This window comes from Sabethes cyaneus, chromosome 1, assembly GCF_943734655.1.
Source record: "Sabethes cyaneus chromosome 1, idSabCyanKW18_F2, whole genome shotgun sequence".
Lineage (NCBI taxonomy): Eukaryota > Metazoa > Arthropoda > Insecta > Diptera > Culicidae > Sabethes > Sabethes cyaneus.
Genome location: NC_071353.1, coordinates 4,068,190 through 4,084,583, shown reverse-complemented (window position 1 = coordinate 4,084,583; position 16,394 = coordinate 4,068,190). Strand labels below are relative to the sequence as shown.

The 16,394-nt window shown below is 40.2% G+C and overlaps 1 protein-coding gene across 3 annotated transcripts in view; it reads left to right on the top strand.

Moving 5' to 3' along the window:
- Positions 1–16,394, top strand: part of LOC128732706 (mushroom body large-type Kenyon cell-specific protein 1) — a 322,866-nt gene that overhangs the window by 145,237 nt on the left and 161,235 nt on the right. Inside the window, exon 1 of one of the 3 annotated variants that reach the window (XM_053826024.1) lies at positions 5,555–6,975. The exons of the other annotated variants lie outside the window; for them this stretch is intronic. Coding sequence (XP_053681999.1) covers positions 6,966–6,975 — 10 coding nt within the window. The 5' untranslated portion in view covers positions 5,555–6,965. Of the gene's footprint in view, positions 1–5,554; positions 6,976–16,394 lie in introns of those variants that run through there. 3 annotated transcript variants of the gene reach the window in all.

The following is a 16,394-nucleotide window of genomic DNA, read 5'->3' as shown; positions in this document are numbered from 1 at the left end:
CTCTTAAGCTTTTACCCCTAGTCGGTATGCAAGTTTCATAATAAATACAGTCTTTCTAATTGATATACTGTCATACTCGATGATTCATCACAAAAACTTAATGCCGTTTTTGCCTTGCCTAATGCCTAGGCATGTTTTTTACCTATATTGCAAAAAACTTCAAAATACAAAACAGGGGTAGAATGCATCACAGCGGGATCGAACAGTTATAAAATATTTTTAATTTGCAGTACATCTTTTGTTTCGGATTATTTATTAAAATGTAGCAATATTATGTGTTGTATAGGACTTAGAATTTGCCTTAAACTTAATTGTACATTGTTTAACTTACAATATCTCATCACACATCAGTTGGAGAAAAGTAGATGATTAAATTTTATTCCCAATTATGTTGAGATATGAACCCATTATATCCCAGCAAACAAGCGTATGCAACAAAAGCTATAACAAACGCTTCCGCCATTTCGGCAGCCTAGTTTTAGGAGTTTATACAACACGTGATTATATGTAAATTTGGTGGTTGCGTTTAACGCCTAGCTGGGCAAACTTGGTGCTTTTTGTCCACGGGCTTTGGCGTTTTGCCCCACATAATGATTTTTGAAATAACAAAAAATACTGGTTTTTGTTAGGAAATTTCACCAGGAGTAAGTGTAAAAAAGAACCCAAAGTCTTCTAGAAGTTGAAAAACGTGGAACAAACACGCCGTTGCTCTGCAAAATGATGTTTTGCTTAAGCGGTGCATTCTGCACCACTTTACCCTACATATAAACACAAAGAAGACAAAGGTGCTCAATCGTAATCCCCTCGACATCAGCTGCACAGACTCAGTTACTATTTGCAGGTTTGAAAACTACGATTTAGTGTTAACCACTAAGTTGCGTTATTTAGGAGCATATGTCACCAGTAGCTTGAATCGCAAGGAAACTACCGCCGAGCGAATCAAGCAAGTAAGGAAGTCATTTCACGCCTTACTCTTTCCTGCGAAAGTATACTTTAAAATGGGAAGTGGTTACTATTTTCACATGAACCGTATTTATTTCAACACTAGTCTTGATCGAATTTGGCAACAAATGCGTGTTGCCTATGTTGCCAAAATCGAAGCCGTACCAAAATCGACACTTTTTTGATATGAAAAAATTCAATGTAAATGCGTTAGAAATTGACTAAATGTTATTAATCAACGATTGCAACCTTTTTATGTTTACAAAATCTGCCGAGAGCTATCTGTGCGGTGCAATAAGTTTTTAGCGACCTGCGGTAAGACGTAGTCCTACGGCAATAAAAATATTAATGTTCGAAACATTTTATAACCGCAAATTATTTTTCATGAACACACTTAGGGCAATATTTTTTCGTCATTTAAAGTATGTATGCGGAAACTGATTGAAATTTAAGCATATTTTTGGAAGTAAAATATTTTGTGTTGCAAAAAACGGATACTTTTGTTGCCTAAATCGAGGCATGCCAACATCGAACCATCCCAAATTCGAAATCCTACTGTACAAGCAGACTAATGTCATAAAACGACGACTTTATCAATGAAGTAATTTGCGGTTTCGTCAGTAACGAGAATGACATTAGCTGCGGATCGTTTATGTAGGAGTGAAAGGGGAGCAAAGAGTGGAGGAGAGGATCCGGGAGTTTGGAATTTGATGTTCTTGATATTATTCCTACTGCAAACAGCTTCAGCGAGGTCCACAGCTAATGTCAAAAAATCTTTATATGTGTGCGGTGGAATACTTCATAAAGGTACATATCAATTAAGGCACAACATATGGCATGCAACTTGCTCCAAACTGTAGCCCGATGTTTTCAAGTAGCTATGACAACATATCACGGATATTCAGGTACCGACAGAAGCAACATCGAGCAACCAATAGCAAAATGTCTCATTCCACATGCTGCCAAATAATCTGGCAGTCTAAACGCACCTTAAAGGTGCGTTTAAACTGGGCAATTTTTTCGTAACATGTGGAATGCAACATGTTGTATGCGATATATTGCTAGTTATTGCTCAATGTTGCTTCTGTCGCCATCTAAACATGTGATACGTTTCCATAGTTGCTTGGGAACATCGGGCAACAGTTTGAAAAAAGTTTCATACCACATGTTGTCAAACCATAAAATCGATTTGCGAACCTATGAGGAATGTCTCAGTAGGCTTGCATTTTCTTTTGACGGGTTTAGTGTTTTTTTCAATTATTGGTGCCTTACCTTCTTCTTCTTCGAGGCCTGGGAGTAGAAATGGTTCAGAATTTATTCCACTTTTGCAAACTAAGCAATGAAAACATTTTAACTGCGAAATTCTTCTTAATTTATTCCGTGAAGCCATTTGCCCATTGTTGAATGCACTCACTGTAATGCTGTCATAAACATTGTAAACTTCCACCTATTTTAATGTTATCTATGAATAATTCTTTACTGCCGTCATTTTCACTGTACATCACTTCACTAAATCGAACTGTTTAAACGTTTTAAGTTAGAGAACACTGCATGAAACAGTTTTTTCTGTTTTCCCAACTAATCGAATGAGCAAACATGCAAGCCAAAAGATCCGGTTGCTTTGATTCCGATCGGATTCCACGGTTGCTTTGACAATCGAAAATAAACTCACCAAACAAAATAAATACACGCAGCTTTGACCATCGTCGTTCGTCGGTCGAACGAGTTTCGCGTGTTGCTCGATTCTTATTGGAAACCGATTCACGGTGTCTGGTGGAGTACGTTCACACACCGAAGGCTAATATGATTCCAAATGTGGTCAGCAGTCAGCAGCTTCACCACAGCTACAGCCATCAACTTTCGTTCGTCATAAAAAGCTCTTTGATAATATGTATTGAGATTTGCGGGTTCTTGTACCAATAGTTCTATTGCTTTGGAATTTGTCATAAAATAAGACTTCCTAGAATTAAATTTTTATGATTTCCCCCCGCGTGCGATCGGTTTTGCCCCACTATGCAACGTTGCTGGGTCTGGGATTTACGAACGAACTGTGTTGTTTACTGAGTTAGTCGCCAAAGCTAGATTTCAGTGCCTCACGCAGTGCAGTAGCGACGGACGATTGGCTACGGCGGCGGCGGAGGTCAGGTTCAAGACAAAACAAAGCTCATTGCGCGGGTTAAGTGAAAACAAACATTCTTCCGAGAGTGTAATTTGAGCGTCCGTTCGGGTTGTTTTTCGCAGTTATATTAAACGGTTCAGTGAGTCGGGACTCGGGAGGAAGCGTGTGTTGGTGGAAGGAGTTATCACCAAGACGATAAAAAAGAGCAAAAAAAAAACATGATATTACTGATGATGATAGGGCCGCACCCTTTTGTCGTACAACGGGAATGAAAATAAAAGTTCAATTCTCGCGATGCCATCACAGTGCACACGCACGCCGGAGCGGCGCGGAAAGCAGTCGTATTTGGGTCAAACGCGAGGATAAAAGATGATGGCGGCGATGATTATACAATTAGTGAGAAAAGAATGTTGAGAGGGAAAAATGAGGGTAATTTTTTTTTCGTGCGGCTGCGTCTTATTCTTGGTAGCAGTTTGAAGAAATGCATTTTTTTGTCTTTAAATTTGATTTCTACTCAAATTAACTGGCCAAACTATTTAAACTTTTCCAGAAACTTTTTAGCAAACCAGGCCGTGCGGACGTGTCCTTGCCTCTCATTCTAATCTCTGTTTGGAACGGCCTCCAACTAACATTGCCTACCGCCCACATCCGGAACGAAAAGGAAAAAATTTGCACGCAGGTACGCACCGGGGAGAAAACTTCCCAACACCCTCGTACGTACGTACGAACGGGTGGGTGCGTTACGGTAGGTTAGAGGACTGCTAAAACTGCCCCCTGCAGCAGCAGGCTCTCGGCTCGATGCAACAAGTAGCCGTTTCTAAACATTTTTCTAAGCTGGTTTCATCTCTAAAAGATATCGTACCGCACAAACACTAACGCACACACACAACCGGCTCAGTGTCGGTCGGTTCGCCAGCTCGGAGTCAGTCCCGGTTGGTTGATTGGGTGGTTCCACCACGGGGTAGCGGTACGGAGGGTGAAGCAGGAAGCTGCGAAGTTACTTTGATTGCATCGCACCAGCAGCAGCCAGCCAAAGCCAACGGCGAGCGGGATCCGAACGCACAATATAAAATAAAATACGGACTTACGGCTTTGTTCGTTCGGTTCGGTAAGAAAAAGCCCAAGAGAAGAACAAAGAAACCCTAAGAAATAGGCAGCAATAACAAAAACAACAACAAGAACAGTAACAAGATCAGGAAGAACGAAAATTTCGCCTGCTGCGATGCGATGCGATGCGTTTTTTTCCCGTTTCCTCACTCCTGTGCCACTTCTTCCAGCACGATCGGCAAGCGAAGCAAAAAATGTTATTACAGAACGTAATCATAACTCATAGCGACAAAAAAAAAAGTTGAATTAATTTTTCTCGCCGTGTCACGGTGCCGAGGGGGTGGCGGTTTGGTGAACCGCTCGGGTGGAAAATGCACCACTACCACTGTACCGTACTACCGGACCAGCGGACGACACTCGCGAGCGGGTGGAACTCACTCACACGCTGTCAGTTGCTGCTACTTGGGTCTGGCAGCGGGTGGGGAAACTCCACTATCGCAGCGCAGCGTCGCCGTGGAATGAGAGAGTGCACCCAACGGGTTGTCTGTGTATGCACTTTTTCGATGCATTCAGCTGGTTGTCTCGCTTCCGCCCGTCAGGTGGTCACGTTTCGAAGCAGCACACACTTGCAGCAATGCAGCAGCAGCAGCAACAGCAGTTGCTGCAGGTCACACACAGAGGCATCTCGCTCCCTCGTTTCTCTACTAAGAAAGAGCTCCTTCGGTAGGTTTGGTGTGGTGGAGTCCGGTGGAGCACATTTTGAATGCAGCACCAGCACCGTCGGGGGGTCGGGAAGAGGTTGAACGGTCCAAAAAAATGCAGCCGAATCGCATGCGCTAGTGTGCGCCGGGTGTTTGTCGTTTGGTCCCTTTCCATCGCGATGCCGGAGACCGCGCCGGTACTCACCGATCGTTGCTGCACGGCACAGACCGACCGCTGTGTGGGGGTCTCTCTTTCTCTCACACCCCTAAGCGTTGTTCCGGAAGGGCAGCGTCGTAGGGAAAAAAGTGCGCTCCGAAAAAATTTCGGCTCAGCGCACACACTTGCGCCGGACGGTGTCGTTCCGTGTGTTAGTGAATGCACCCCACAGTTGGTATGACTAACTCCCCGCTCACCCGCCCTTCCGGACAGCTCACACGGTGATCGGTGCGGCGCTGTGTTGGGGCCGAAATGGAGCTTTTTTCGTTGGTCTTCACAGGCGGCGGAGATGCACTTGTAGTTACGAGCTTTCCATAGACTGGAAATTTGGATTGCACCGCCGCCGTCGTCGTCACGGATGGAGTGTGGGGTTGGGGTGCACCGTGCACCAACACAACCGTACAATTAAGTGCCATTGCATACGCGTTCTCTTTCGTTCTCTTTCACTCTTCATGTGCGCACTGTTGCAACAACGAGGGAACGTTCTGAGAAGTAGCCGCACCACCGTCGTCGTCGTCGTCATCATCGCAGTGTGCCGTGCAGCTGTGTAATATTCATCATCGAAATTTTCCCTTTAGTCGCATAAACGCACTGCTCCGATATGCACCGGAACGCAATTTCGGACGCGGCCCGAGTCGACCCGAGTGTGAGCGTCCGAGTAGAGCCGAAAATCTCTTTTTGTTCCGTTCCGTTTTTCCTTCATTAGCACACCATACCGCACACTACAAGTTTTCGCGAGTGTTCGTTCTTCGACGAGATTTTTTTCCATGCTGGTCGCCCGTTTGTGTCAATTTATCGTAAAAGAAAAGAAAAATTAATTAAGGAAAATCGCCCGAAAAAAAAGTGCCGTGCCCGATTGCTGCCACTGCCACCGTACTCCTCCTAGTCCCTGCCTGCTTTATCAACCGTGTTCTGTGGGGGGTGGCAGGAAATCCTCAACGGATAAACCCCGAACCAGAGCAGGCGAGCAAGTGAGACAGCAAAGAAAAGCGAAACGAACAAGGCCGTAGAAGCCTCCTGTGGGGATAACCCCCGAAAAAAAAACGTGAAAAGAAAATTCGATGACAGAGAAAGCAGAAACAAAAAAAATCTATATAGGTATACTACATTCATGCATGTGAAGACCTAACCTAGCCCAGCCAGGCAGGCCAGCAGGAGACGAAGAAGATCCGCGAAGCAGCAGCCTCGCGAAGCACGATCACCGCGATTAGACGAGCCCGAAGTGTTGACACGACCGCCCATCAATCAATCGCGCGCGCTAGAACAAGGCGGCACAGAAGATCCTCGCAAGCAAGAACACGCACGAACGCACACGCACTGAAGAAATAAAAAAAAAAGATACGGGAAATGCGAAAAAGAAAACGAAGGCCTGCAGGAAAAATTTAGTGAAGTTTAGTGAAGGTTTTAGTGAGTGATTCTTTTTTCTCCAGTTTCTTTTGCACTGTTTTGCGTGGTTCCTTTCTTCGGTTCGAACGGGCTCGGGCCATTCAGTTTTCTGTTTTACGGGTTTTTGCCTAGGTTCCGCGCGTAATCGTCGTCGTCCCCGTCGTCGTCGTCGTAATTGTCGACGTCGTTGTTGTCGCCGTCGTCGCTGCCATTATCTCTCCGTTGTGCTCGCGTTGTGTGTAAAGTTACGGAACAAACCAGCGGAGTTTTGGCGTTGAACTTTCCACCAATGTGTGTGGCACCAAAGGTGCGTAAACGTATCTTCCTAACCTGTCACTTGAGCTTGAGCCGGCAAGCAGACGGATGCAGTTCAGTTGATCTAGATCCCTAGATTTTTTTGTTTGGTTCCGGAGTGGCGTGCAGCAGAAGCTGAAGTGTGTGTGGCTGTGTGTGCATATGTACGTGCGTGGCCCCGAGCGAGCCAGTAGCCGCAGTGTGTATGTGCGATTTTTCATGTGATCCGGGGGGAAGTCGTTGGAAAAAAGCCTCCTAAATGAAAAGTGGTAAGTGTTCGGATCCTGCGCGCCATCGGCCGCCGGTGATTAGCTTTTAGTGAGGGAATCGTTTAACGAACGAACAAGTGAACCTGAAACGAATCCCGCTGTGCAATGGTTTGTGAACTCCTGGACCCGGTGCCGGTACGGCCAAACTGGATTAGTGCCCTTCAGCGGGCGCCCACAGAACAGTGAACATCGTGATCGTGCCTGTGTGTGCCGGAGTCACCTCGGAAACCAGTTGTGGTGACCGGGGAAGCCGAAAAAAGAGGCAAAAAACCTGAAGTGAATTTAAATGATTTCGTCTGACCATTGTTGTTGTTGTTATTATTCCTGTTGTTGTTATTGTTGTTGTTGTTATTGTTGTTGTTGGTGCGTGATGTACTGCGGAGAACCTTGAGCCAAGCCGACCCTGAGCGTCTCCGATGCCGTCAGGAATTTCGCGACGGATAACCAGCAGAAGTGCAAAGTTGTTGGTAAAGGCGGGAAACGCACCGAACGAACCCGGTGCCGTGTGGTTAGGGAGGAATTGGACGCACGGGGATATGCATTTTAATGCATAATCATCTTCTCCTGCTGGTTGCAGCGGTGATGCGAGATGCATCTCAACAGACCGCACCGCACACACCGTTTTCTATGTGCACTATGCAAGATTGCCAGGCGCACAGTTTAAGGTACACACGGTGCGGTTTGGCCGAAGACGGCGCCGTAGACGTCGTCATCGTCGTCGTCGTCGCCAGCCAGCACCAGCGTCGTCGTCGTTCGTTCGAAAACCGGAGATAAATTCCAGACCCCGGAGAGTGTCGTTCATGTGAGGAAACATATGTTTGAATTTCGAATGAGGAACGCACGCAAACCCTTCCGATCGCCGCGAGAGAGCGGAACAAGAAATAGTCGGTCACCCGTTTGACGGTGAAGGGACTGGTGGGGTGGAAAACGGGTACATCATTTTGATGACCCGATCGGAGGGTTGAAAATTTTGCCCGTCTTCTGGTTGTCTGGCAATTTTTTTTTCGACGCGTACTTTTCATTAATTCTACACCACACCGTCGTTGTTGTCGTCGTCGTTTGTGCAGTTTTTAAGGAAACTGCTACGGCGGCTAAGCAAACGCCGTACGATGAATTGCATCGATTGATTTCTGTTTTCTTCGCATGCAGTTTCTCTCGGTCGTTTTACTATCTGCGGTGTCAGTTTGATGCAAAGTAATTGGAAGCATATGGATCGGTTTAATACGATCCGAAGGGAACCAGTTTCTTCGTGGTCTTGTTAGCGAACTGTCAACAAGTAACCAGTGCGATCCTGAATGGGTGGCGGGTAAATTTCAACTGTGAAATACGTACCCTTTGGCTTCCGGCAAAAAGAATTAAACTATTGTTTTTGTTGGCTAAGGAGCCACAAGCAGCAATTCCAAGCACAGAATTCTGAACCAAGCTTCTGAATTCTTTTCTTTTCGAAAATCCCGCTGAGACCGCCCATTCTAAGTTCCTGAATGGTCTCAAATCTCATTATTTGAGCAAACCGCCTCGCCTTTCTGCAATATAAATACCAAAAGTTCTACTATAAACAATTCCAAACGTATTAGTCGATCAGAAATCTTTTTACAAATTGGTATCGTTCAATAAAAGTGAAACAATTTATTTTCAAATATTCACTGTTGATAAACGCATTAACGTCAAACATTATCATAATTGATGAATCAACCAATCACGTACCAGCACATTTTTGGCTTCCTGTATCAGCGATTTCATTTGTTTCTATTTCTGAAAAACAGCGACCGGGTCTTCACGTCCCACCCGGGGCACGAACTATATTTGATTGATGATGAATTTGATGTCCTGAACGTAAAATATGCTCGTAAAGTTTGCAACCATTCCTTACGTTCGACAGTTTGAATCGAGATTCTATTAGAATTTACTCAAAACTGATGTCTAGTGCGAAAACGTAGGTGATATAACGAAGAATAAAACATTTCGTGCCTATTACTGCACTAACCTTAATAGTTAATCATGATACAATTAGTAAGGAATCACACATGAGCTTTTCTTTGTTCCTAAACTGATTAGCGACGTTTCATTAAATTAGTCTGACAATTCTTTATAAACCTCCGACAGCATTATTGTTGCACCTTCGATAGCACTGTTGCAAGGTCATTGCAAGATTGTAGTGAGATGATCGTTGCACTGGCAGCCCACTAAAACTGGATCGCTTGTTAGTTAAAAGGCTTTTCTTATTTAAATTGTTCTATCATAATGGATGGCGTTTTCGAACCTTCAGGCTTTTTTAGTTTTAGTGAATATACATTACATTCACGAAAATTACGAAAAAATTATTCCTTTTTCTACTTTTGACGAAAACGAACCGCTGAAACCAAATGATTGTCCCCAGTTATTTTCTGTCAGAAATTTCTATCCTTTATTTCAAGTCTTTAATCTATTTGAATTATAAAAAAATGGGACTGGGTAAAGCGTTAGAAATTAAAAACAAAAAAGGGAAATTGGACTCTTTTCTCTAGATTCTTTTCTACCTGGTGCTCCTCCAGATGAGTTAAGCCTTAACTAATGTGCTAGTTGTGTGCTAGTTTATTGAACGTTGGCTATATATTTTCTAGCTTTAGCCTTAGATTTAGCACTGGATGGATAATTGGTGGAAGAAACATTGTACCGAAAATCAAGCCTTTAATAATAAATTTTATTTCAATAATAATAGTTCTACGTCAACTTCTCGTACATCCCATATGGATGTCCTTTAATTTTTTTTAAAAAAATATACGTAAAACAATTAAAACATTCGTAGGCTAATTTTCTACCGCAAATGCTGTTATTATGAATGGTTCGGATTTGGTACGAGAGAACATTCGTAGCACATTTTGCACCAGCACCAGATTTAATGCACGGTTATTGTCTGGCATCGTTTTCGATGAGTTCAGGCTACGATTATCGTAAAGAAGCGAAAATATACTTCCGCAATTATATGACCTTCTTAATATACAGTCATCGTGGCTCTGTGGTTTGCGGTTTCGTCGGCTGTTCTTACGGTAATACAGTAATGTTCCGATTTTGTCAGCCCCATGTTGAATTTTGGACTTACAAAATGGGGAAACTGACGGGGAATCGGGATTTTTTTCCGAATTTTATTTTAAATTTAAAATATAAGACCTTGCAATATCGAAGATTCCTACTAAAAATTAAATTTTTACCCTCAATTGGTCATCGTACAGCGTAATTCAAATTTTGATTAATGATTTGAATTTGATTAATAAAGTGCAATAAAAAATTTATTTTTCTTCAGTTTCAATATAACGCATTGATGTGTTCTGCAAAGTTTTACAGCATATTATTACAAGAAATTTTACGGAAGACAGTAACCTTTTATCTCTTCAGCAAAGATAGAAAAATCCTATTTCTCAGAAATGAAAAACCGTTAAAATTAGTTTTTTCTATTTTAGCTGTTTTCATAGTTGTTGTATGACTTTTTCCTCTTTTACAAAGTTGTACAAATAGTAAAAATACACAACATTACTGAATGTAGTATACCTCTATCTTTGCTTGTTTAGGAAATATAGACCTTTTACTATAAAAATACCCTGATTTTGACACCGAATAACTATTGTGAATTATTCGGTGTCAAAATTAGGGTATTTTTTCATTTTATTCAAAAACTCCTCAGCGAATCAGAATACTTTCAAGCATGCTGAAATGTATTATAAATCATGTTTAAAAGCACAAAAGTTAAACAAAATATACAGGCTGACAAAATCGGAATAAAAAGCTGATAAAATCGGAACATTACTGTATTCGTAAAACAATATTTTATAACAACGAAGCATTTTTAAAATACAATAATTTGTATGAATGTACCCTTGTTTATATAAAATCGAAAACAACAAAAGAATTCGTAAAGCATGCGTCCGTTTTCGTACTATAAATCACGTTTTACACTTAGTGGCGAATTTCGTGCTCGTCTATGGGACTGGCAGCACCCTCTCTGAACAGAAACTCAATGAAGCTTTGTGTGTGTAAGAAGTTCATGTAAATAAGCAACTATGCATACTTAGTTTTCCCAAAATTTGGTCCATACCAGTGTTTAACATCAACGCGAAATCAAAAGATTGCTACTCTGAAGTAATTATTTTGACTAGGGTAGACGCACCATTAGTGGTGGTAGTACCAGTAGTGGTGGAAACTTGAACTATTCCTTTATTTTTGCAGATTTTGGTACAAGTTTGATAAGTATCGAACTACCAGTAACAGTATTATTTGATAAATATCAAACTTGTACCAAAACCTGCAAAAATAATGGAATAATTCGAGTTTCCACCACTACTGGTACTACCACCACTAATGGTACGTTTACCCTAATAAATAAAATTTCGTAACTCATAATGCTTATTCTCTGATATTTATGTTTATTTTTTGCCCGTGTTTTCTTTAATATCGCTTTTAGAGCCGAAATTCAATTTTACAACATTCTGGCCATGTATTCAAGAGTTGTTATTTTTCAAAAATAAGAATTCAGGTTTTTTGCAACAAAATTTGAACGGCCATAACTTCTACAATTTAAGACATTTTTAGACTTTACAATGTCTCGGCATAGATTTAAACATTACTTTCAGTCAACACGTAATCGTAACGCGTAACGAACGACACAACAGAATAAGTACACTTTTTAATCTTCATTTAATTCTAAGACTTTTATATGAGAAAATTGTATATTATACTAGTCTACATCGGTTGACGAAATAAATAAATAAATAAAGATGAAACCAAGGGATGCGTCAAAAATTTATTTTTTCTTCGCTTATACCTTTTCGTAGTATGAAATTTGTATTTTTTCTTTCAAAGACTAGAATCAATTTGCAGTTCATTAGTGAGAAATGAAAACGTAAATTTGTCGAAAAATAACCGCGATGTGGTTAGTTCTGTGAAATCCATTCTGGAAATGCTATAAGTAACGTCCTACCTTTTTATGGTCATTTTAGTTAAACCACTTCCGCCGAGGTACTAAGAATCCGCTACAATATTGCCGTGGTAAGCTGCGGACTAGGAAAACGTTCCCCGTGTCAGTGGCTTATAAAACCTTAATAAAGTTTGAAATGATACGAATCATGGTCCTAAAATTACCAATCGACATATATTAACCCCTAAAATGCTCATTTCGTGGCCAGAATAATGGAAAAAATATTCTCTAATTACTAAGTTCAGGAATAGTTTGATTATTTATAAAAATTCGTAACCCGCCAATTGGCGGGGTTGGGCACCTGGGCGCAAAAAAGTTGCGAAATCAAATTTTTCAATTTAATTCGGGACATCGATTTAAGAACATCTATAACAGTACTAGTATTTATAGAACTAGTCATAATGAGCTTCAACTGAAATTTTTGGTCATATGGCCGATTCCAGGTCCCGGACAAGTTCCTTCGAAATCCGTTTCGTGCTTGAATCAGAAAAGAAACCCTCCCCGGGCCCGGAACCGATCATACGGCCTCTGAGAAACATGAGATGATCGCCAATCACTATTTTGTCGAGTGCTGATGTTTTTTGACATGCGACTCGACATACTTTACTGATGGTGAAATGTCCCTTTATGGGAACCGGTTCCGGATTTATAGTGTCCCCCCGGATTCGGATGGCGCGCACCATGGCTCATAACTGCGGCAAAGTAACTGATATGTCCACAGTCGATGATATATTTACAAAAATCAACAGATTTCACACAAATTTTAAATATTTGGCAACTTTATCTAAAAAAGCCATGTCACGGTCCCCCAAGGAACTCCGGAATAACATATGGCTTATAGATAATAGCCATATTAGCCATAATAGCAATATTATGAAAATAGAAAATATTTTCGGAAAAATTCCCAAATTTAGTGAAAAAATATTGAAAGATAAAAAAACTACGGCCATTTTAGTGAATTTTGCGGTGGTAAAAATGAAGTAGACCTCAGAGGGGTTAATCGAAACGTCTTGCGGAGGAAAACTAGACTTGACTTCCACATTGAATGTATCATTGAATCGCCTTACCCGTAATATTGTCGGCGGTAACCAGTGATCCTAAATATAAACTCATCAACCACTTCCAGTTCATTGTTGTCTATAGTCATTGTCCGTGTAAAGATCTGGTAAAATTTTAGAAAGGCGAAGAACAACATTATCAGCTGCTCCCAAGTCAGGATTGCCTACACCATAATATGCTTTGAAACTGTAACCATTGAAAACCCATTAGAGTCTGATAGAACATGAAACCTGAATCCTCATTTATGTGATTTGTTTGATAAATTGGGGTTTTCATTTTTGTTGTACACATTTGTCAAATCAAACTTATTGAGGGGTATAGATTAAAATTTGCGGTTAAAATGGTCTATGATAGATCCTCTTTTGAATAATTGTCTAGTTTATCAAGATTTTGCCGCTAAACTGTAAAATTCGCCGGGTTTCATTGAATCTGTTTCTTGGTTATAGGGTTATGGTTTTCAAATACCATAAAATGCAAAAATGTTTTGTGATATAGCTATAAAGCGCTATATTGCAGCTCGTCAAAAAGGCGCACTGAAAATTAGGTGATAAGCCCTATAAATTCTCCTTCCGTTTTAATGCCACTGCATGTTTGTATATCTTTCAAGGCATATAAAAGAAGCTAACAAGGCCTATAAAACTAATTTTTAGCTTAAACTCGAAAAAATCAATAAATACAACGGAAACAACACGTTGTCAAATTACCAAAAAAAAGTTGACGTTAATGCCCAACCCCGCCAATTGGCGGGGTCAGTTCCTTGATAAAAATCGGCCAGTTCCTAAACTTTTTATCGCAAATTTTCTTTTTTATCATGAAGTACAACTTATCAGCTACTCAACAATAATTTTTTTGTTCATTTATTCCAAGAAATAAGCAATTTACAACAATTTGAATTTCACTCAGCAGAGCAAAATAATTGTTTCTCAGTTTTCTGGCATTTTTCAAGTTTTGCACGAAATATCTGTTTCAAATTTACGTAATAAAACAAACAAACCACGCGAATAGTTAGATTAGACTATAATGAGAAGGTATCAGTGGATACCAACATAAAACGAATAAGCATAGTAGATTTATAACGATTTTCCTGAAGTCCGCCAATTGGCAGGGTTGAGAACTAGAGGGTTAAACACTAAATATGAAATTACTCGTCATTGTCTATTTTCAAAAAAAAGTTTATGAGATAGCGTTTTTTGGAAAATCGATTCTTCGTTAGGCCATTACATATATTTTTTAAAGTTTTTGTTCTTCGGATGCTGGGCATGCTAGGCGTTCCAAAATAGAGTCAAAATCGAAAAAAAATTTTGCCGATTTTCGAAAATTATATTATTTGTACTTCCACTTTTGTTTCGTGCTAGAAGCGTTAACACTCCGTAAACTCTTTTTTTGAGTTCGTTAGGCTGTAAAACCTACAAATAATAGATTATATACAAAAAAATTTTGCTCAGGTTTAACAATTTTTTTTGCCCCTCGATTTTTAGAGCCAATTTTGAAGGGCGGGGGTACAAAAACTGCAAAAATAATTTGCAATGGCCTGGCCTTTTGTCCTTCCGGCGTTGGGCCACTGAAAGGGGGTGGAGGGGGCGAAAAAAAGTAAAGAAATTTTTTTAATCGAGCAAACAAAAATGGGGTTTAAGCATTTTTACTTTAAATTTAAATTTTCCAAGCAAAAATCTACGTAAAAAAGACAAAAACGAAAGAAAAAATTTTTGGACGATTTTAGGAAATTCCATTGTTTAAATTTCCACTTTTGTTTCATGCTAGAAGCGTTATCTCAACTCGTACACTCATTTTTCGAGTTTTTCAACCTGTAGAGCCCACAGACAATTGATTTTATGAAAAAAATTAACTCATCCTACAAATTATTTTTTTGCCCCCCCCCCCCCGACTTGAAAACCCCAATTTCCCAGGAAGAGGGGGTTCTCAAAAACATTAAAAATAATTTGCGTTATTTTGGACTTTTAATGTTTGATTTTTTACTTTTGACTTTTAAACTTTCAACGAAGATTCGGTCTTGTATTTTTGCTTTGGAACTTTTGACTTCAACTATTTTACTTAATAAAGACTTATAGATTAAGTTGTAGGTACAATAAAACACCAGTTTCATGTCCCATTGTAAGACCTATTTCGCGTCTAATTTCAAGTCCAATTTAAGGTCCAGGTTATGAGCCCTGGCTTTTGGGTACGTGCCCCACTTTCCTTTTAGGCTGTGAACCATTTCGCGAAATTTCTAACTTTTTAGTTAAAATTTGGCAGTTTGATAGTTACTTCTCCTCGAGTGGTTAAAATCAGTTCAGAATGTGAACCATTTCAAATTTTGACAGATTGATAGCTGTTTTGCTCAATGAGAGCATGTAAGGTGAGGATGAAGATATGTTTTGGTGTTTATTTGCTCCTATTTGATAGATAAAATTTATCTTATTTCATTTCGGCTTGAATAAACAAATTTGTTATACGATAATCACCCAAAAAGTGATGAAAAAAATCAAGGAAAAAGCAGTGAAACACATCGAAGCTCTTTCCTCAACCTGTGCATATCTCATTGGCTCTCAGAATAACCATCGAACTGTCGAAAATAACCATGCTTCAGAGCAGGGTTATTTTCGACAGAAGGAGGAATAACTATCGAACTGTCAAACTTTAACTAAAAAGTTAAAAATTTTGCGAAATGGTTCACAGCCCTAATATTTAATTCTCTGGCCCTCCAACACCTTAACCTGTTCCATTTATTAAATTTATAAGCTTCCGATGCGCACACGAAAGTTATAAAAATTATAATGCTTTAAATTTACAAAAACGGTACCGTCATCCGGGGCGAGATTGTGCCAAAAAGCATATATTTTTCTTCTTTAGCTCAGTATACACACAATTTAGGAACTAAGTTGATTTCAAACCTGTCAATATATACTAAATTGTTCAATTAACAACTACCGTAGAGATGGTTTAGTTACAATGAAACCTAATTTTACTGGAAATGCATGAACTTTGGCACAATCTCACCCCTTCTAGGGGGTGACATTGTGCCAAAAACATAAAGTTAGGCTAAAAACCTAAACAGTGAACATTATCATGTTTATAAAGAATACACATAAATATCAGTGTAAAGTAGTTCACATGGGGTCGTCCATGAACTAAGTGGACTATTAGGGGCAGGGGGTCGGCCAAAAACAACGCATAATACAAAAAGTATGAACGAAAATAACTCGGAGAGGTCTGAAATAACTAAAAAAGAGTTCATAATCAATGCATAGCCTTTATATAGCCAGAAGCGTTTCTAGGGTTTACAAGGGGGAGATATATGAAGGGGTGTATCCTAAGGGGGCATTCCGATTTGATCATTTAACAAAAGTAACCATTACTTCGTTCGAGAATCCGCGGCCGCAGAGCATGTGGCCTATCCCACCCCCTCCCCCCT